The 20,937-nt window shown below is 39.7% G+C and overlaps 1 protein-coding gene across 1 annotated transcript in view; it reads left to right on the forward strand.

The window, feature by feature from the left end:
• Positions 1-20,937, forward strand: part of SEC63 (SEC63 homolog, protein translocation regulator) — a 66,155-nt gene that overhangs the window by 416 nt on the left and 44,802 nt on the right. Inside the window, exon 2 of the mRNA XM_019967265.2 lies at positions 18,629-18,728. Within this exon, the coding sequence (XP_019822824.1) occupies positions 18,629-18,728 (100 nt within the window). The remainder of the gene's footprint in view (positions 1-18,628; positions 18,729-20,937) is intronic.

Below are 20,937 nucleotides of genomic sequence, written 5' to 3' on the forward strand. Positions count from 1 at the left end.
CTCCTCAGGAGTTTCGCTGTGCTCCCTCTCCCCTATTGTTCTGGACGTTCCTTGCAGCCGTGTCCTGCCCCTTTGTCTTCTCTGCCTCGGGTTTTATTGGTATTTTTCTTTATGGAGGGAGCAGGATGGGATCGCGAGGATGGGAATTGGAAGGTGAGAGAAGAGTTGGCAAAGGAAGAAGACAAGCGTGCAGGCTCCACTCTGAGCCGCCAAGCCACGGTCCTCTTTCCCTGACACCCCCGTTTCCCTGTTGCAGCTGTCGTTACAGATGTTTAGGGCACCATCTGAGTTGGGTGGCATGTATAGGACTCCAGCTGAGCTCCCCAACCGTCCCCCACCTCTCCGTGCCTTTCCCTCGTTGCCTTTTCATTTGTTCACTCACACTGTGGGGGTTGGAAGCAATGATGTTATTCTCCTTAGCAAGAATTAGGCATTTCTCTATTTCCTTCTCTTCGAAGTTTCCTGTTTATGGCGAAAAAAGCTTAAGTATGAAGGAAGGATTAAGGCTTGTAGGTAGATAGGTTGTGAGGTGGTTGGTCCATTTTCTTTCAGTTCTAAATTTTTTCACTTTGAACGACATTGGTGTAGAACACATAATTAAATAGATTCTTGTCAAGGTATTTTATGTTTGGGTAATGTTTAGATTCCATTTGTTGCACTCTTGTTAGGACATATGGCAGGTGATATTCTTAAGACTGATAGAACTGCAAGGCCTTAATAGGTTGTTTATGGAGGTTGCTTATGGTGCGTTAACAGTAACAGGTTTTGAGTATGAACATTTAGGGAAGGTTTTCTGTTTCTCAAGAGCTCTGGTAACTTGAATAAATAGACTCTCAAGTTGGGTGTGTTGGGGGTCTACGTTGTCCAGGTGATATACTTTACTTTGGGGACATTGTGACCCAGTGAAGCATTGAATCAACCCAGGTCTTGTTAAGCTTTAAGACTGATTCAGTGCTTTTGGCTGCTTACTGTTTCACAGGAAAATAAAATAAGTTCAAATATTAAAATATCATGTTGTATTATTCAAAATTACTACTACAGACCCACACCCTTTATTCAAAATGCTTGAGGACAGATATACCACAGAATTTTTCAGATTTTAGAAAGATAATACCTGCCCTAACAAGCCAATCAAGCAAATTATTCCAACAGCTTTTTAAGTGAGTGACTTAATGACTACTTTTTAAGTGAGATGAATAAAGATTATAAATAGCCTCCTATCAGTACAAGTCACCAAATTATTTTCCTTCAAACATATGTAGGCATATGATGATTTTGAATTTCAGAGTTCTTAGGGCAGTCTTGACTTTTCAGGGGTATCTTCTATGTGAAAACATAAAAAGATTTCCTTTGCCAGCAGTTATACAACCTTAAAGTTGAGTTTAATCTTTGTTTAGTTATTTTTTACAAGATAACACTTTTGGGGGCTTTCAGTTTTCAGGTTGACGGTTGTTTCAGTGTTGCTCTTTCGGAATTGTTGGGCCCATGAGTCCATCAAGAAAGCATGGCGCCATTTCAGGTGTGCAAATCTTGGATTTGAAAAATAGAAGTAGCTTGGTCTTTGCATTGGCATATTTGAGATGTTAGTTGAAGTTACTCTGTTAACATTATTACTGGAATCCCTTTTCTGTTGTTGCTGTTTAGTCCCTAAGTTGCTTCTGACTCTTTTGCGACCCCCATTGACTGTAGCCTGGCAGACTCCTCTGCCCATGGGATTTCACAGGCAAGAATACTGGAATGAGTTGCCATTTCCTTCTTCAGGGAATCTTCCTGACTTAGGGATTGAACCTGTGTCTCCTGCACTGGTGGATGGATTCTTTACTGCTGAGCCACCTGGATAGCCCCATTTTGCCTTAACTTTTGTCTAATCTGTTGGGCTAAGTGCACTTATAATTAATACTCCTTTTAGTAGTTGAAGGGTCCTGTTTATCTTACTCTCTTGGTTGTTTGCAAGTTGACTGAATAAGTGACTGAATACTTTTTCTGACCATTATGAAAAAAGTTCTGTTTGAAGTAATAACATGGAGGGTTTGGATTTCCTTAGTGGTTGAGGAATAGTGGTTCTTAGCCCTGACTCCTTGTTAGAATCATTTGGGGGAATGACCATCACCAGGTACTCTGATTTAATTGATCTGGAGTGAGTGCTATGTATTGGTTTTTTACAAGGTTGTAAATTGTAGCTAGGTTGAGTTGCTAAAGTAGGTAGTGGTCTTTAGCTGGAATTGTCGTTTGGGGAGGTGGCATATTTCTTTTGATATGGGCACTTTGATAAAAACAAAAAAGTCTCTAATGTCTTAGCCTGTTGGTTTTACCAAGCTAAGAAGCATTTAGAGTAAAACAGTGCTATAAAATAATGTAGTTGAAAGCAGAATATTTTTGTTAAAGTAACTTTAATAGGTTTACAGTGATACTTGACAAGAGAAAATTAATGCTGTAATTATTACAAATTCAAATAATCCTGCTGCTGCTGCTGCTGCGTTGCTTCAGTCGTGTCCGACTCTGTGTGACCCCATAGACGGCAGCCCACCAGGTTCCCCCGTCCCTGGGATTCTCTAGGCAAGAATACTGGAGTGGGTTGCCATTTCCTTCTCAAATAATCCTGAGAGGACTTCTATTCTTTCCATAGGTTAAGGATTATAGATCATTTGAATTGAGATAAAATATGTCATTACTTTTTCCCAAATTTGGGTTTTTTTTTTTTTTTTACTCCTTACTTTGCAAAACTAGTTTTGAAACCTGGGTCTGCCAATTACTGTTAATCTTAGGCAAGTGGTTTAACTTCTCTGTGTTTTAGTGTACTCATTTCTGAAATAGAGACAGTAGTTATGTTCCATAGAATTAAATTAATAAAACAGGTATATGTAAAGTGTTTAGAACAGTGTCTGGCACATATTGGGGCTGTTAGGGCCTGCTGTTTTTGCTGGTTACTTGGACTTTCTGGAACAATTTGATTTGGTACACTCATGTACTCAGATTGTTTGAAAGGATTAATGAAACTTTAAAAGTTGCATTCCTTTATTCTTTGTTCCTTGCCTTTCAGATATGTACAAGTGATTTAGCTCTCTGACTTGGGAATGTAAGAGTTCACTTTTAGTGCTCAATAGTAAAGTGAAAAACTCATTTGAATTAGAGGTTTTGGGTTTAAGTTTCAGCCTAGTCCCTGATTAGTTGTTTCTGAACTCTCATCCTCATTTTCTAAGAGTAGTAATAATAAACTGCTCTACCTACCAAGAAGTGATGATGAGAAGCAAAGAAATAAATGCATATAAACATGTTTGCTTTAAAACTAAAGGCACTGTAGAAATTTGTTCATTTTGCAAGTTATTTATAGAGCATAATGGGCTTCCCTGGTAGCTCAGTGGTAAAGGATCCACCTGCATTGCGGGAGACCTGGGTTTGATCCATGGGTTGGGAAGATCCCCTGGAGGAGGAAATGGCACCCTGCTCCAGTATCTTTGCCAGGAAAATCCCATGGATAGAGGAGCCTGGTGGGCTACAGTCTGTAGGGTTGCAGAGTTGGACACGACTAGAGTGACTGAGCACACACATAGAGCATATAAGACTGCTAGATGCTGCTTCTAGGTGATAGATCAGGCTTTTAAGGGTTTAGAGCTTTTTTCTTAATAAGTTACATATACTCAATGCAAAAAAGATCAAAGGGACAGAACAAAAATTGCTTGTAATTCTGTCACCCAAAAACAGTTAAAATATTTTGGTGTGGGCATCTCCTTTGAGATGACTTTAGGTGTAGTAGTCCCTTTTCGTATTGGGGGAGATCCCACATCCCATTCCAGTCTGAGACAGATGATTGTAATCCTCATGTCAGGCGCTGCAGCTGTTCATTGAATGTTTACTAGCCTCAGGATGGGAAGTGCTGAATGCACTCACTGTATCACTTTGAGTTAGACTCAAGTGTTATCCCAATTTTATTAATGAGAAAATAGAGCCAAAGAAGAGCTAACCAACTTGCTTAAAGCCATATTGCTGCTAAGTGGAAGATTGGTTGTTGGACCCAAATTCATCTTATGCCAAAGCTTCTCTTGCTAGCCACTACCTTGCACTCCCTCCGTAATTAGTATAACGCATTATAATAAGTATTAAAATGAGAAGTGGAAAGCGCTGTGTGCAAGGCAGTATATTTTATGAATGTTCATATTCCACTTAGAACATACAGTCTTCCTAAAATTTTAGATTTTGAAAGGGGTATTAGAGATCTAAAAAGCTTGACTCATTTTAAAATCAAGTCATTGTCTCTGTTCTGTCCAGACAGAAAGGGTACCAGACATGAGCATAGACACATTTAAGTTCCACACAGTCGAGGAAACCAGCTGAAAACCTGGCAGTACAAGTTTAGGTTTTATAAATATGGTGACAAACATTGGGATTAGTAAATGCATTACATAAATTGTTTTTATTTAAAGGTCATTTTGCATTCTAGCTTGATCTTGGAGAAGCTGAAAGACAAAGATAGGTTTATTTTCATATCAAATACAACTTTCAGATGTTCATTCCCTTAATTACACTTTTTGTTCAGAAATTAAAAAGTCCAAACAAATGTATCCAGGCTTCCCAGATGGCTCAGTGGTAAAAGAATCTGCCTGCTAATGCAGGAGATGCAGGTTCAGTCTCTGCATGGGGAAGATCCCCTGGAAAAGGAAATGGTTACCCGCTCCAGTATTCTTGCCTGGAAAATCTGATGGACAGAGAAGCCTGGTGGCCTACAGTCCATGGGGTTGCAAAAGAGATGGACACAACTCAGCAACTAAGCAACAACAACAAATGTATCCATATTGTACTTGGGCTTCTTTGAAAAAAAGTTTCCTGTTACCAGACTTTATTGATAATAAATATATTTACACCATCTCACCATCATATTGTTTGTTTGAAAGGCATTATTGTTCATTTTCTTAATAAGTGAAAACTAAGTCTCCCTAGAGCCTGAGTTCCTCTGCAGAGTTTATGATTAACCTCTATCCAAAATTATTCCCTTCCTTGTCCTGTACCTATTCTTTTCAAGAGTGAAGAGTATCAAAGGAATGGGGGACTGAAACCAAGCAGGACCCTGCAGGACCCTCCCAGGTACAAAAGCCTTTTGGTGTTCCCCATTTCTTGTTTGTAGAAAAAGACTTCAGTCTCGTGGGCCTTCCTTGAGTTCCATAGAGCAGGCATAGGTAGTTACTTAAGTAGGGAAGTGAGTGAATGCAGAAACAAAGGAAAAGAAGTTAAAGAAGAAAAGTAATGATAGGAGTTCATGAGTAAAAAGAGTGCTAGTTCATCCTCAAGGAATATACAGGACAGTCTGAAGGATCTCTTGGAGTTGTTCTTTAGGAACTAAGACCCGCATCCCTGAGGTGACATTGGAAGGTTGATGGTTGAGATTCCTGAAACCACTCCACCTCACCACCCCAGTCAGAAGAAAGTCGTGTATCCTGCATCCCCAAAGCCCCCAGAGGTTGCCTTTAAAAACCCTTGGAGTTCGGGTCTTTTGAGCATGAGCTGCCCCTACTCCTTGCTTGGCATCCACGATAAACACTGTAGCGTCCTTCACCACACCTAGCATCAGTGAATTGGCTTTGCTGTGGTAGGTGGGTGAACCCAAAGTTGGGTATGGTAACATAAGGTGTTCCTTACATTTTGGAATTACATTTGTGTCAGTATGGATGAAGGAATTTTCTCATGTGTATTCCAGATGTTTTTTGCTATAGATTTTTGCCAGTTTAGTTAAATCTAGTAGTTATTGATTGAGCACTCACTGTTTACCTATATAAAAACAGCCGACAGTACAAAGAGGCATGCAGTGTAAATACAGTCTTTTGTTAGTTTATAACCCTGATGGGGTGGGAGAATTAGAATTAGACAAATACGAATTATTATTAATATATCCAAAACACAGCAAAGAAAATGTAGGAAAAGTGAAAATAAGTGCTGTGGAAGTTAGTTGGATAAAGTATTTGCATCTAATTGGTGGTAGTCGTCAGTATCTAGAGGTGAGGAAAGTCTCTTTAGAGTTAGGTTGATTTTGACTGGACTATTAAAGGATGAGGGATTTCCCTGGTGGCTCAGTGGTAAAGAACCCTCCTGCCAGTGCCAAAGACACGTGTTTGGATCCCTGCAGTGGGAAGAACCCCTGGAGAAGGAAATGGCAACCTACTTCAGTATTCTTGCCTGGGAAATCCCATGGACGGAGGAACCTGGTGGGCTCTGGTCCATGGGATCACAAAACAAAAGAGAAAATTTGTAGTTTTACTGTTTTAAGTGTATAGTTCAGTAGCATTGATTAGGGTTCACAATGCAGCGCAACCATCACCACTGTTTCCAAAATTTTTCATCAACTTAAATAAACTCTGCCTGTTGAGCAGTAGCTTCTTATTGTCCCTTTCCTTCGGCCCCTGGTAAACTCCATATATATAGACAAAACTATATAAATTTGCCTATTACCAGTCCATTCTGAAGGAGATGAGCCCTGGGATTTCTTTGCAAGGAATGATGCTAAAGCTGAAACTCCAGGACTTTGGCCACCTCATGCGAAGAGTTGACTCATTGGAAAAGACTCTGATGCTGGGAGGGATTGGGGGCAGAAGGAGAAGGGGACGACAGAGGATGAGGTGGCTGGATGGCATCACTGACTCGATGGACGTGAGTCTGAGTGAACTCCGGGAGTTGGTGACGGACAGGGAGGCCTGGTGTGCTGCGATTCATGGGGTCGCAAAGAGTCGGACACGACTGAGCGACTGAGCGACTGATCCGATCTGATCTGATTCTAGATATTTCGTATAAGGGGAATCATACAGTATTTGCCTTTTCATGTTTGGCTTATTTCATTTAGCATAATTTTTCTAGATTCATCCATATTGTAGCATATATCAGAACATAATTCTTTTTATGGCTGAACAATATTCTGTTGTATGGATATATCCATATTTTAATTCACTCATCTATTGATGAACACTTGGGTTATTTCTATTCTTTGTTGTGAGTGATGCTGCAGTGAACATTGTATACCAATCTGTGAGTTCTTATTTTCAGTTCTTTTGAGTATATTCCTATGGGTGGAAATCCAGTTGTCCAAGCAGTATTTATTGAAGAGACTGTTCATTTTTCACTGAATGAACACAGTCTTTTCAAGAATCACTTGGCTGTAGATGTGAGGGTAGTATCTGTTTTTTCTTGGGATTTATTGAGCATAGTTTACCAGTGAGGACCTCAATATTAGAATACCTCTAGGCTGATACCTTAACTTCTTTTCCATCTGTACTTCCTTTGGTGATCTCACCCAGCCTCATGACTTTAGGTATCATCTATGTGACTCATAAAAATTACATTTCCCAGACTTACATTTCCAATCTAGAACTCTTCTTGAACTCTCCACATTTCTATTTGTGTATCTAATAGAGATCTTATTATGCAAAAAATCAATGTGATTTCTGTCCATTCTCCCAACCTTCCTGACCTGTAGGCTTTCCCATTTCAGTTAATCACAACTGTTTCTTCAACTGTTCTGGCCAGCAGTCTTGGAGTTTCTCTTGGCTTATCTCTGTCTTATGTGCTGCTTCCAGATGTTAGTGTGTCCTGTTGGCTCTACTTTCAAATTACATCTAGTCTGACCATTTCTAATTGCTTTGCTACCAGCACTGTCCTGTTTTATTGTTGCCTAGATTATCGTTAGTCTCCAAACTGGTCTCCTTGTGTCCACCCTTGCTCCTTGCAGTCTGTTCTCGAAATAGTAGCACAGTGATCCTTTTTTAACTGAAGCTGGCGCATGTCACTCTTGGACTCAGAACCCTTTAAGGCTCTCCCATCTCAATCTGAATAGAAGCTCAAGTCATAGAGTGGTCTATGAAATCCTTCATGAACTTTTGGACTTCATTTCTTGTTCCTTTCTCTCTTGCTCCTTCCATTCCAGTCAGACCAGCTGCTCCACCGTTCTTAGGGCACGTGAGGCATGCTTCTCTGGAACCTTTATGGTTATTGCTTCCTGTGCCTGGAATGCTTTTCCTCTAGATAGCCTGTTGTGATCTTCCTCATCTCTATTATGGCCTTGCTCAAATGCCATCTTCTCAGTGTTGCCTTCTTTGAGCACCTTATTTTAAGTTGTTAAGTTTCTTTCTGCCTGCAAAAAAGCTCTTCACTTTTTCTGTTTTATTTCTCTTCACAGCACTTATCATCTTCTAATATACTATAAAGTTTATTTTTTTACTGCTGTCTTCTGAACTGGAATGTATGGTCTGTGAGAGCTGGGACTTTTATATTGTTTTTTGATGTGTCCTCAGTGTCCAGAAAGATCTGGGCACATAGTAGGTACTTACCAATGTGTACTTAATAAAGGACATGTAATAATGTTTTCTAGATAAAGGAATTCTGTACGTTCTTTACAAATATTTATATAGTACCTATTATATTCTTGGCAGCTGGAAAGGGGAGGGGTGATTATGTATAAGAAAACAATGTCTGCTTCCAGGAGTTGAGTGCAGATTAATAAAAATGGACTTTATTACTGGCTGCTGAAGAATGGTAGTGCTATTCATGCAAACTGCTGAAAAAGAATGTATAGTCCTACTTCTTTTTTTTAGAAGAGAGCTATATACATGTTAAAAACTTTAATAATTCCACCTCTAGGGCAGTGTTCTAAGGATATAGGTCTAAATACAGGACTAGAGAAAGATACTGTGATATTGTGACTTAAATATATTATGGTCATCTGAATGACCAAATATGTACTTCTTATATACATTTATGTATAACCTCCTTGCCCTTTCTCCAAACCCTGCTCTGTGCATCTCTTCTATTTGTCCATTCCTGAGTTGTATCCTTTTCTAATACACTGGTAATATAGTAAGTAAAATGTTTCTCTGTGTTCTGTGAGCTGCTTTAGCAAATTAAACCAAAGGAAGAGGTTGTTGGAACCCCCAGTCTATTATCTGGGCTAATGACTGGCATCTAAAGTAGGGGGGCTTGGGTGTACAGTCTTGGAGGACTGAACCCTCAACCCTACAGTTTGGGTAGATGGTGTCAGAGTTGAGTTGAATTCTTGGACACCTAGCTGGTGTTCCAAGAATTGCTCATTGGAGGTATGGAGACTTTCCCCACCCTCACTTTGGAAATTGCATCTCAAAGAACACCCTGTATGCCCATAATGCCAAGAAGTTAGGAACAGTTTATATGTCTAATTATATAGGATGGTAGGTATATTATGGTGTCTTAATTTATTTGGTTATTAGTAGTCATTAAATATTGTTTACAAGTTTCTAAACATGGAGATATTTAGAAATTAAAAAACGAAAACTTAAGCTTTATGTGTTTGTGTCTCTCCATTTGGACATTGGTACATTATACAGTGCTTTCCTTAAATTAGCTTTTGTATGTCCTGTTTGTTCTGCTGTCTGAGAAACTCACTTGGGCATTTGTTGCACTGGGAATAGTAGTAGATGTCATGTTTATTGCTGAAAAGAGGGTTTTGAGGGTCCTTGAGAGTCTTGATTGAGGCAGCCCCACAGCCCTTCAATTGAGAGAAGCATATTGTCCCTAGAAATTAGTTGCTGGAATTGCCTTGTTCACAGAGAAATCTTTCCTGAGTATGTACCATCCACCTTGCCAGCTTTTTTCCTGCTTCCCAGATGTTCTCCTAAAGAGGACTACAAAGGAAACATATTAAAATGTTATTAGTGATTATTACCTGGGTGTTGGAATGGTGAATGTTTTCTTCCTTCTGCTCTTATATATATGCTGAATTTATTATATGGATTTATATTAATGTCTAAAAGCTTATTTAAAGAATCTCTGGCCAGATTGGCTATGATCTTGAGGAAGACATTCTCAGTACCTCTTATGTCTGTGGGCCCTTTCAGCTCAGTGAATTGTTTTTACTTTGGGGTATGTAGTGTTTAAGGTTCTAGTGGGATGTACATCCTTGTGTTTTAAGTTGCTTTTTTTTTTTAAAGCTATTATATCTTTAACAGTATTTGAGTTTCGGAGACAGGGATCAAGACCATTCCCATAGAAAAGAAATGCAAAAAAGCAAAATGGCTGTCTGAGGAGGCCTTACAAATAGCTGTGAAAGGAAGAGAAGCGAAAAGCAAAAGAGAAAAGGAAAGATATAAACATCTGAATGCAGAGTTCCAAAGAATAGCAAGAAGAGATAAGAAAGCCTTTTTCAGCAATCAATGCAAAGAAATAGAGGAAAACAACAGAATGGGAAAGACTAAAGATCTCTTCAAGAAAATCAGAGATACCAAAGGAACATTTCTTGCAAAGATGAGCTCGATAAAGGACAGAAATGGTATGGACCTAACAGAAGCAGAAGATATTAAGAAGAGGTGGCAAGAATACACAGAAGAACTGTACAAAAAAGATTTTCATGACCCAGATAATCACGATGGTGTGATCACTGACCTAGAGCCAGACATCCTGGAATGTGAAGTCAAGTGGGCCTTAGAAAGCGTCACTACGAACAAAGCTAGTGGAGGTGATGGAATTCCAGTTGAGCTATTTCAAATACTGAAAGATGATGCTGTGAAAGTGCTGCACTCAATATGCCAGCAAATTTGGAAAACTCAGCAGTGGCCACAGGACTGGAAAAGGTCAGTTTTCATTCCAATCCCAAAGAAAGGCAATGCCAAAGAATGCTCAAACTACCGTACAATTGCACTCATCTCACATGCTAGTAAAGTAATGCTCAAAATTCTCCAAGCCAGGCTTCAGCAATATGTGAACCGTGAACTTCCTGATGTTCAAGCTGCTTTTAGAAAAGGCAGAGGAACCAAAGATCAAATTGCCAACATCCGCTGGATCATGGAAAAAGCAAGAGAGTTCCAGAAAAACATCTACTTCTGCTTTATTGACTATGCCAAAGCCTTTGACTGTGTGGATCACAATAAACTCTGGAAAATTCTGAAAGAGATGGGAATACCAGACCACCTGACCTGCCCCTTGAGAAACCTGTATGCAGGTCAGGAAGCAACAGTTAGAACTGGACATGGAACAACAGACTGGTTCCAAATAGGAAAAGGAGTCCGTCAAGGCTGTATATTGTCACCCTGCTTATTTAACTTACATGCAGAGTACATCATGAGAAATGCTGGACTGGAAGAAACACAAGCTGGAATCAAGATTACCAGGAGAAATATCAGTAACCTCAGATATGCAGATGACACCACCCTTATGGCAGAAAGTGAAGAGGAACTCAAAAGCCTCCTGATGAAAGTGAAAGTGGACAGTGAAAAAGTTGGCTTAAAGCTCAACATTCAGAAAACGAAGATCATGGCATCCCGTCCCACCACTTCATTGGAAATAGATGGGGAAACAGTGGAAACAGTGTCAGACTTTATTTTTCTGGGCTCCAAAATCACTGCAGATGGTGACTGCAGCCATGAAATTAAAAGACGCTTCCTCCTTGGAAAGAAAGTTATGACCAACCTAGATAGCATATTCAAAAGCAGAGACATTACTTTGCCAACAAAGGTCTGTCTAGTCAAGGCTATGGTTTTTCCAGTGGTCATGTATGGATGTGAGAGTTGGACTGTGAAGAAGGCTGAGGGCCAAAGAATTGATGCTTTTGAACTGTGGTGTTGGAGAAGACTCTTGAGAGTCCCTTGGACTGCAAGGAGATCCAACCAGTCCATTCTGAAGGAGATCAGCCCTGGGATTTCTTTGGAGGGAATGATGCTGAAGCTGAAACTCCAGTACTTTGGCCACCTCATGCGAAGAGTTGACTCATTGGAAAAGACTGATGCTGGGAGGGATTGGGGACAGGAGGAGAAGGGGACGACAGAGGATGAGATGGCTGGATGGCATCACTGACTCGATGGACGTGAGTTTGAGTGAACTCCGGGAGTTGGTGATGGACAGGGAGGCCTGGCGTGCTGCGATTCATGGGGTCATGAAGAGTTGGACACGACTGAGAGACTGAACTGAATATTTATGTTGCCTTGATAGCACACACAGACATGCACGCGCATACAGATAAAAGTAGCGTCAGAAATTTTAACATGTCAAAAAAAACTTCTGGATGTGTTAAACTTTCCTAATGTTCTTTGGCCATGTATGCCAAAGCATTTAGAGGTGAAGTGTCTTGATATCTTCAGTTTACTCTAAAAAAATGGGGGAGAGAGAGGGAAAGAAGGAACTAGAAATAAAGCCAAGAGTTGCAAAATATTAATAGTTGGTGAATTTAGGTGAAGGGTATTGTTCAATGTAATATTCTTTCAACTTTTCTGAAGGCTTGAAAATTTTCAATATAAAAATTTGGGAAAAATAGTCCCGGAATAAAACATTAATTTTAAGAAGGATGTGTCAGTAGTATAAGAAATGACTTACTAGGATAAAAATATATTACAATTAGGATAAAATTATGTGGGGGAGGTAGGATGAAGAGCTTGTTCATGAATTTCTGTAAATGGATGATGGTGGGTATGAAATTGCTGTGGTTTTCACATTTCATTGGTACATCTAAAAGCGATGAAACTTTTATTTTAAAATGTCAACTTATGTTGGAAATGACATATTTGCCACCTCTTCAAATGTACAATGAAAATTTTAGATGCCAAATTAGAACTCTGTAAGAAGGTACATGATTTTAAATTCTTTTGTAATAAGCAGGCACACAGATTTGAAGATCTCATCTGGCTAACATTCTTTTAGCTCTTCAGATTCTAGGAGTACGGTGCTAAGGGTTCACTCTGTACTACAGACTGGCAGATCATTCTGCAGGACAGATGGATGTGACTGTTTTAGTGAAGGCATTGTATAGCTTATGAATCACAATCATAATAACCTATCCCCAAACCTGGACTATTCCTGTGAACATACAGACTTTATGATTGCTGAGAGCAATCATCGTGTGTTGCTCTGTTGTTTTCTAAATCACAGACTTATTTTATGACCTTGTAATTTCCTTTTTCTATAAATGTGAGTAATTTCTTTAAAAAGTATAAATTAATGATATTACTTAGGTAGTTTTTCCTGGCCATGAAACTAGTAATTGTATAAACTGCTACTGCTAAGTCGCTTCAGTCGTGTCTGACTCTGTGCAACCCCATAGACGGCCCCCTACCAGGCTCCCCTGTCCCTGGGATTCTCCAGGCAAGAACACTGGAGTGGGTTGCCATTTCCTTCTCCAGTGTATGAAAGTGAAAAGTGAAAAATAAAGTCGCTCAGTCATGTCCGACTCAGCGACCCATGGACTGCAGCCTACCAGGCTCCTCTGTCCATGGGATTTTCCAGGCAAGAGTACTGGAGTTGGGTGCCATTGCCTTCTCCTAATGAATTCCTTTTTATTCTAAGTGTCTTTAAAAGAAACCGTCTGGAAGGACTTCACTTTTTTCCTTTTCCATAATGGTTACAGGGTGTCAAGTACAGTGCCCTGTGCGGTTACAATAGGACCTTGTTGTTTATCCATTCTGTATATAGTAGTTTGCATCTGCTGGTCTCAAACTCCCAAGCCAGCCCTCCCTGTGGAAAGATTTTCCTTTTGACAGTTACTTTGACTTGAGGTCTATAGCATTTTGGAATGTGTACTGTGAATATTTAGTTGTGTTGGGTGCCACTGTGTTACTGTGTCAGCCAAACCCCATGCTACTTACTGATTAAATATCCTCCTACAAGGCTAGGGTGTGAGTTTTGGATTGGGAGTAAGAAGACAAGGTTCATGTACACATTGTGCAAGACTTTGGGGGCTAAAAACCATGTGTACTTTCTCTTGGACAGAAACATTGGGAGAATATCATTCCTTTGAATAGATCAAGCCATCTGGTTATTAAAGAGACTTCAGCATGTTCTTGTAACATGTTTCCTTGGTTTTATGCTTAAAATGGGAGACTGTGGAGGCTTAATTTAATGAAATACAGATTTAAAAATCTCCAGTGATGTTTTCAGAAGTGTCCATAATTTAACTGTGAAAATCAGGAAATTAACATTATAACCGTATCATTTTCAGACCTATTCAACTTTTGTCCCTTGTCTCAGTGGATGTCCTTTTCAGAAGATTTGTTTAAGAATCACACATCACATTTAGTTGACGTGTTTCTTGCCTGTCCTTCACGCTGGAACAGTTCTTCACTTTTTTCTTGACTTAAGATCTTAGGCCAATTATTTTGTAGAATGGACCCAAAGTTCTGTTGTCTGATGTTTTCTTATGATTTGATTCAGGTTATATATCTTAGAGAAGAATTTTGCAAAACTGATTCTGTGTTCTTCTCTTTGTGTTCTATCAGATGGCATATAATTGCATTTGTCTCATTGGTGGTGATGTTTACTGACACCTGATTAAGATGGTGCCCATCAGATTTTTTGTATTAGTTTCCTGTTGTTGCTGTAACAAACCACCACCTCAGTGGCTTAAAACAATACACATTTATTCTTTTATAGTTCTGAAGGGCAGACTTGCCAGGCAGGTTTTACTTGGCTTGTCATGGTGTTGGCAGGGCAGGTTCTTTCTGGAGGGTTTAGAATAGAATCTTATCTTTTCCAGCTTTTGGAGACAGCCCGTATTCTTTGGCTTGTGGCCCCTTCCTCCATCTTCAAAGGAAGTCACTCCAACCTCTGCTGCCAAGGTCACATCATCTTCTCTTTGACCCTCTTGCTTCCTTTTTAGGAACCCTGTGATTATATTCAGTTCAGTCGCTCAGTTGTCTCCGACTCTTTGCGACACCATGAATCGCAGCACGCCAGGCCTCCCTGTCCATCACCAACTCCCGGAGTTCACTCAAACTCAAGTCCATCGAGTCAGTGATGCCATCCAGCCATCTCATCCTCTGTCATCCCCTTCTCCTGCCCGCAATCCCTCCCAGCATCAGAGTCTTTTCCAGTGAGTCAGCTCTTTGCATGAGGTGGCCAAAGTATTGGAGTTTCAGCTTTAGCATCATTCCAAAGAACACCCAGGACTGATCTCCTTTAGAATGGACTGGTTGGATCTCCTTGCAGTCCAAGGGACTCTCAAGAGTCTTCTCCAACACCACAGTTCAGAAGCATTAATTCTTCGGTGCTCAGCTTTCTTCACAGTCCAACTCTTACATCCATACATGACCACAGGAAAAACCATAGCCTTGACTAGACAGACCTTTGTTGGCAAAGTAATGTCTCTGCTTTTGAATATGTTATCTAGGTTGGTCATAACTTTCCTTCTAAGGAGTAAGCGTCTTTTAATTTCATGGCTGTAGTCACCATCTGCAGTGATTTTGGAGCCCCCAAAAATAAAGTCTGCCACTGTTTCCATTGTTTCCCCATCTATTTCCCATGAAGTGATGAACCAGATGCCATGATCTTCATTTTCTGAGTGTTGAGCTTTAAGCCAGCTTTTTCACTCTCCTCTTTCACTTTCATCAGGAGGCTTTTGAGTTCCTCTTCACTTTCTGCCACAAGGGTTGTGTCATCTTCATATCTGAGGTTATTGATATTTCTCCTGGCAGTCTTGATTCCAGCTTGTGCTTCTTCCAACCCAGCGTTTCTCATGAACTCTGCATATAAGTTAAATAAGCAGGGTGACAATATACAGCCTTGACGGACTCCTTTTCCTATTTGGAACCAGTCTGTTGTTCCATGTCCAGTTCTAACTGTTGCTTCCTGACCTATTTACAGATTTCTCAAGAGGCAGTTCAGGTGGTCTGGTATTCCCATCTCTTTCAGAATTTTCCACAGTTTATTGTGATCCACACAGTCAAAGGCTTTGGCATAGTCAATAAAGCAGAAATAAATGTTTTTCTGGAACTCTCTTGCTTTTTCCATGATCCAGCGGATGTTGGCAATTTGATCTCTGGCTCCTTTGCCTTTTCTAAAAGCAGCTTGAACATCAGGAAGTTCACGGTTCACATATTGCTGAAGCCTGGCTTGGAGAATTTTGAGCATTACTTTACTAGCATGTGAGATGAGTGCAATTGTACGGTAGTTTGAGCATTCTTTGGCATTGCCTTTCTTTGGGATTGGAATGAAAACTGACCTTTTCCAGTCCTGTGGCCACTGCTGAGTTTTCCAAATTTGCTGGCATATTGAGTGCAGCACTTTCACAGCATCATCTTTCAGGATTTGAAATAGCTCAACTGGAATTTCATCACCTTCACTAGCTTTGTTCATAGTGATGCTTTCTAAGGCCCACTTGACTTCACATTCCAGGATGTCTGGCTCTAGGTCAGTGATCATACCATCGTGATTATCTGGGTCATGAAGATCTTTTTTGTACAGTTCTTCTGTGTATTCTTGCCACCTCTTCTTAATATCTTCTGCTTCTGTTAGGTCCATACCATTTCTGTCCTTTATCAAGCCCATCTTTGCATGAAATGTTCCCTTGGTATCTCTAATTTTCCTGAAGAGATCTCTAGTCTTTCCCATTCTGTTGTTTTCCTCTATTTCTTTGCATTGATCGCTGAGGAAGTCTTTCTTATCTCTCCTTGCTATTTAGAACTCTGCATTCAGATGTTTATATCTTTCCTTTTCTCCTTTGGTTTTCGCTTCTCTTCTTTTCACAGCTATTGGGACCACCCAAATAATACAGAATAATTTTCCCATCTCAAATGTTTAATTTAGTTACATCTGTGAAGTCCTGTTTGCCATTCGAGATCATACATTCACTGAATCTGGGTACTAGGATGTCGTAGACATCTTCAGGGGGAGCAGTTATTCAGCATATCACTTCCCCATTGTAAAGTCATTCTCTTCCTTTTGTAATATTTTGTGGGAAGATACTTGGATCTCTGGTTCCTGTTAGTGGAGAATGCTATTTGGAAATCAAGATCTGGGTGCTAGGTGTGTTCACTGCTACTGAGATGTCATTGTTCCTAGGCTCACTTAGTTGAGTTAGGAAAGATGTATGTATGTATGTGTATCGGTCTACATCTGTATTTCTATATTAAAAGATATTAGTTGGTTCATACTGATGCCTTCAGTTCCAGTCTTAATACCACAGAGGTCATTTCGTATTTTCTAATCATACATGTAACTCACTTCTCTGACATGAAAAACTGACTCCAGTTGTCCTTACTGTATTAACTTACTTGATAAGTCTCCTTGCATATTACCACTCTCCCTTCTGCAACTGCTCCTCCCCCTTCCTGAATCCCTCTTCATCTTACCCAATTCTGATAACTCTTGCCACATAGCGCTCTCATGGGGATTCTTTCCTCAAAGCATGGTGGTAACAGGTAGGTAGACTTCTTAGATGGCAGCTTTGGAGCATTCTATTATATGCAGAGTTCTTTTATTTACTTATCTGGTATCTCGTTTAAGGACTTTGGTTTTGTAGGTGTTTTTTTATTTTTCTTGCCATGCCACGTGGCCTTTGGGGATCTTAGGTCCCTGACCAGAGTTCAGACCTGCACGCCCAACAGTGGAAGTGCAGTCGTAACTACTGGACCACTAGGGAAGTCTCGTTGTTTTTAATGTTATGAAAGATGTTTTATTTGATACTAAACAGCTAATGATCTCAGTTTTGTTGGCAACATCCAAAGCATTATAGTGAGGAGCCTGTTGAACATATACCTTCCCTCCATCAGCCCTAATCAGGGTGTTGACCTAGGCCATATCAATGTTGTAGAGCTTCTTCGTAGATGTGATACTTCGTCTTTGATATCCATAATGAACACAAGTGTATTGCTTGCTGTCTTCTATTGTCTTCATGACCATCTTCCTGCTCAGGGGGAACTTGATGATGACACAGTGATTAAGCTTATTGCTCTTCCAAGGGTAATTGGGCTGCCTTTGGAGTATCGTGGGCCACCTAGAAGGTGGGTAATGTGATCTTCTCTCTTTCTGTGGCTGTGGATGTCTTTTAGCACTGCCTTCTTGGCCTTCCAAGCTTTCGTCTTTGGCTTTGGTGTGACATAGGCTTCTTTCTTTGCTTTTTGTATGCCGTCTTCATGAAAAGGTAGATTTTTATTTTAAAACTTAATCTAAAACTTTTTTAAACTTGGGAGACTTATTTAAACCAAGTGATTGTGGTGAGCTTAGAAAAACAGTATATGGTATCTTGTCTTTGGTTTAATTCCTTTTAAAATTGAATTGCAGATTTTTCCTGGGGACTAGAATAATGCCTTTTGTTACAACTTTTAAATCTGTTTTAATTTCTTATGAGTTTGTGTGACTTTTCTCATTTAACTTAATTATTTTTATGTTTGAAGAATATCAAACATATTTCATATTTCAACTATTTTGCACTTTTTGTTACTTCTATAGCAGAAGGAGAAGGAGGAGAGAATTTTCTTAGAAACTACTATGTAATTAAATATTTTGGGTTCAAGTCAGGTTTTAAGTTTTTCAATTAAAAGTTATATCTCACATGAGAAATGATTGCCTGGTAGTTGAATAAAATTTTCCAGATAGATCACTTGTTCTAAGTGGTAGAAAATTGAGCCTATCTTGTGAATTTTTCTTAAAACGTTAAGTAGAGAGTACTTTGAGGAGGGCATGGCAACCCACTCAGTATTCTTGCCTGGAGAATCCCTATGGACAGAGGAGCTTGGTGGGCTGCAGTCCATGGGGTCACAAAGAGTTGGACACGGCCGAGCAACTAAGCACAGCACAGAGAGTACTTTGATGTTCCAGTGAAGTATTAGCATGATAATGAAGGTTAATATGGTTTTAACTCTGATTTTGCCTTCACTGTGAAAATGGTTTAACTTATCCCCTTCTTTTTCTTTTTTGACAGAGCAAAATCGATTAAAGAATATCAGAAAAGTATATGGAAGATGTATGTGGTACCGTTTACGGTTATTAAAGCCCCAGCCAAATATTATTCCTACAGTAAAGTAAGTAATTGGTTTCAATTAAAAACAAAACATGAGTTGTGTTTACTCTTTGCTAGGTATCATATGAAATAGGGGTATAAAGATGAATGGGCTTCCCAGGTGGCGCTGTGGTAAGGAATCCTGCCAATGCAAGAGACACAAGGGAGCCAGGTTCAATCCTTGGTTGGGAACTGCCTGGAGTAGGAAATGGTACCTCACTCTAGTATTCTTGCCTGGGGAATCCCATGGGCAGAGAGGCCTGGTGGGCTACAGTCCGTAGGGTCACAAAGAGTCAGATACAACTAAGCACATAATGATGAATAAAATCTGTGTCTGTGAAGAAATTGTAACCTTAGTAGGAGTAAGATGTGATTAGTAAATTTGAGAACAGTCTGAACTGAGTGGTTTAGAAGTTCAAAAGAGAGAGAGGGTACTTCTGACTAGAGGGAGGAGAGGAGAAAGAAGTCAAATTTTGAAGGAAGATCTTAAATGTCTTGTGTCAGGATTTGAATTTTGTCTCAGACTATGGAGGAGTCTTTAAAAGATTATCAGAAGCATGGAGGTGACATAGTCAAGTTTGCATTTCATAGTGATTGAAGTTTGTGGATGCATACTGTGTGGCAGGTGCTGTACTAGGATTTCATATGTTACTCATTAGCTTTATATTAACTTTTAGGTAGATGTTTTTGCTTTTTCTCAAGTGAGGAAACTGAGACTAAGAAGATGAGGAAACTTGACTAAGTTCTTGCAGCAAGAAGTGGTAGAGTGAGGATCTGATTACTCTTTATTTTTGCAAGGCCATCTTCATAAATAGGCCATTAGCATGTTTAATCAGAGTAGATGTCTTTGATTTTTCGAGGCTTTGTTGGTTAGCACCTGGGCTTTGGATCTTCACCCTAAGTCATCAGTTTAGAGGTAACATGAAACTGAGGGGAAGTGAAAGAGCTGTCATTAGTGAAGGACTGCTGCTGCTGCTGCTAAGTCACTTCAGTCGTGTCTGACTTTGTGTGATCCCATAGACAGCAGCCCACCAGGCTCCCCTGTCCCTGGGATTCTCCAGGCAAGAACACTGGAGTGGGTTGCCATTTCCTTCTCTAATGCATGAAAGTGAAAAGTGAAAGTGAAGTCGCTCAGTCATGTCCCAACTCTTAGTGACCCCATGGACTGCAGCCCACCAGGCTTCTCCGTCCATGGGATTTTCCAGACGAGTACTGGAGTGGGGTGCCATTGCCTACTTTGTCTGAAGGACTTTACCCTGTGAATTACCTGCATATATCTATCTGGCAGAGGAAATTAGTAAAAGCAGAACCAGTTATTTTTAAATCTTGGTTTAAATGATGATAGTTTTCAACATATGTGTATTACTTAAGGAGACTTAAATAGTTCCTTTGTAGAGGGAGGGAAATCTTAGCTTTAATGTTATGAAACTAAAAGGCAAAATTAGTGTTTACCAGAGTAGTTTCATATTTGCTATGTATTCCTTGCTATTGCTTCTCTTTTTAGATTAAACTTATGAGGCACCAAGGCAGATATATTTGGCTTTCCAGTTTCTTCTCTTTTGGGCTTTGGTCAACACATTGTGGGTATCTGAACCTCAATTTCAAGGGGAAAAAACCTAACTTTGTGATGTTTTCTTCAGTAATTAGTAAAGATATTTACTTAAATTGAACTTCAGATTATTGGATATTTAAGTAAGAATTAAATAATACTGGTAAAAATATAAATAAGGTCAGGAGCCATCAAAACTTTTTTGCTACTTGACCCTGAAGCATTCTTTCAAAATTAAGCAGTCATTATCTGTTACTTTAATTTCTGGAAGTTGCTTCCAAAATGACTTTTAAGGTATGCTTAAAGAAAAAACACAGGACACTAATTATTGAAGCCACATGTAAGGAAAATGCATGTCTTTTCAGAGAAACCAAACATGCTTTTAAAAAACTGGACCCAGAGCATGATGTAATCTGTTATGTTTCTTCCTTTGGTCTCGCTCTCAGGAAATCAGGATGGTTTTTATTGGTTGTGGTAGTTTTCATCAGTTTGGGAATTCTCTCGTCAACCTCTGCTTGTCCCTTTATGCATTGGCTTAGAGGGCCAGATGCCGCACATAGAGCAGTCTAACATGGGGTGTAGTGCATTTTAGGTATTTTGTTCCCTTTCTCTTCTAACCTTGTTTGCTTTAAAAATTTTACTTTAGTGGTTTTCAGTTTCTCTTTTATCTTTGTTTTTTGAG

This window comes from Bos indicus, chromosome 9 (genome assembly GCF_029378745.1).
Source record: "Bos indicus isolate NIAB-ARS_2022 breed Sahiwal x Tharparkar chromosome 9, NIAB-ARS_B.indTharparkar_mat_pri_1.0, whole genome shotgun sequence".
NCBI classification, from domain to species: Eukaryota; Metazoa; Chordata; class Mammalia; order Artiodactyla; family Bovidae; genus Bos; species Bos indicus.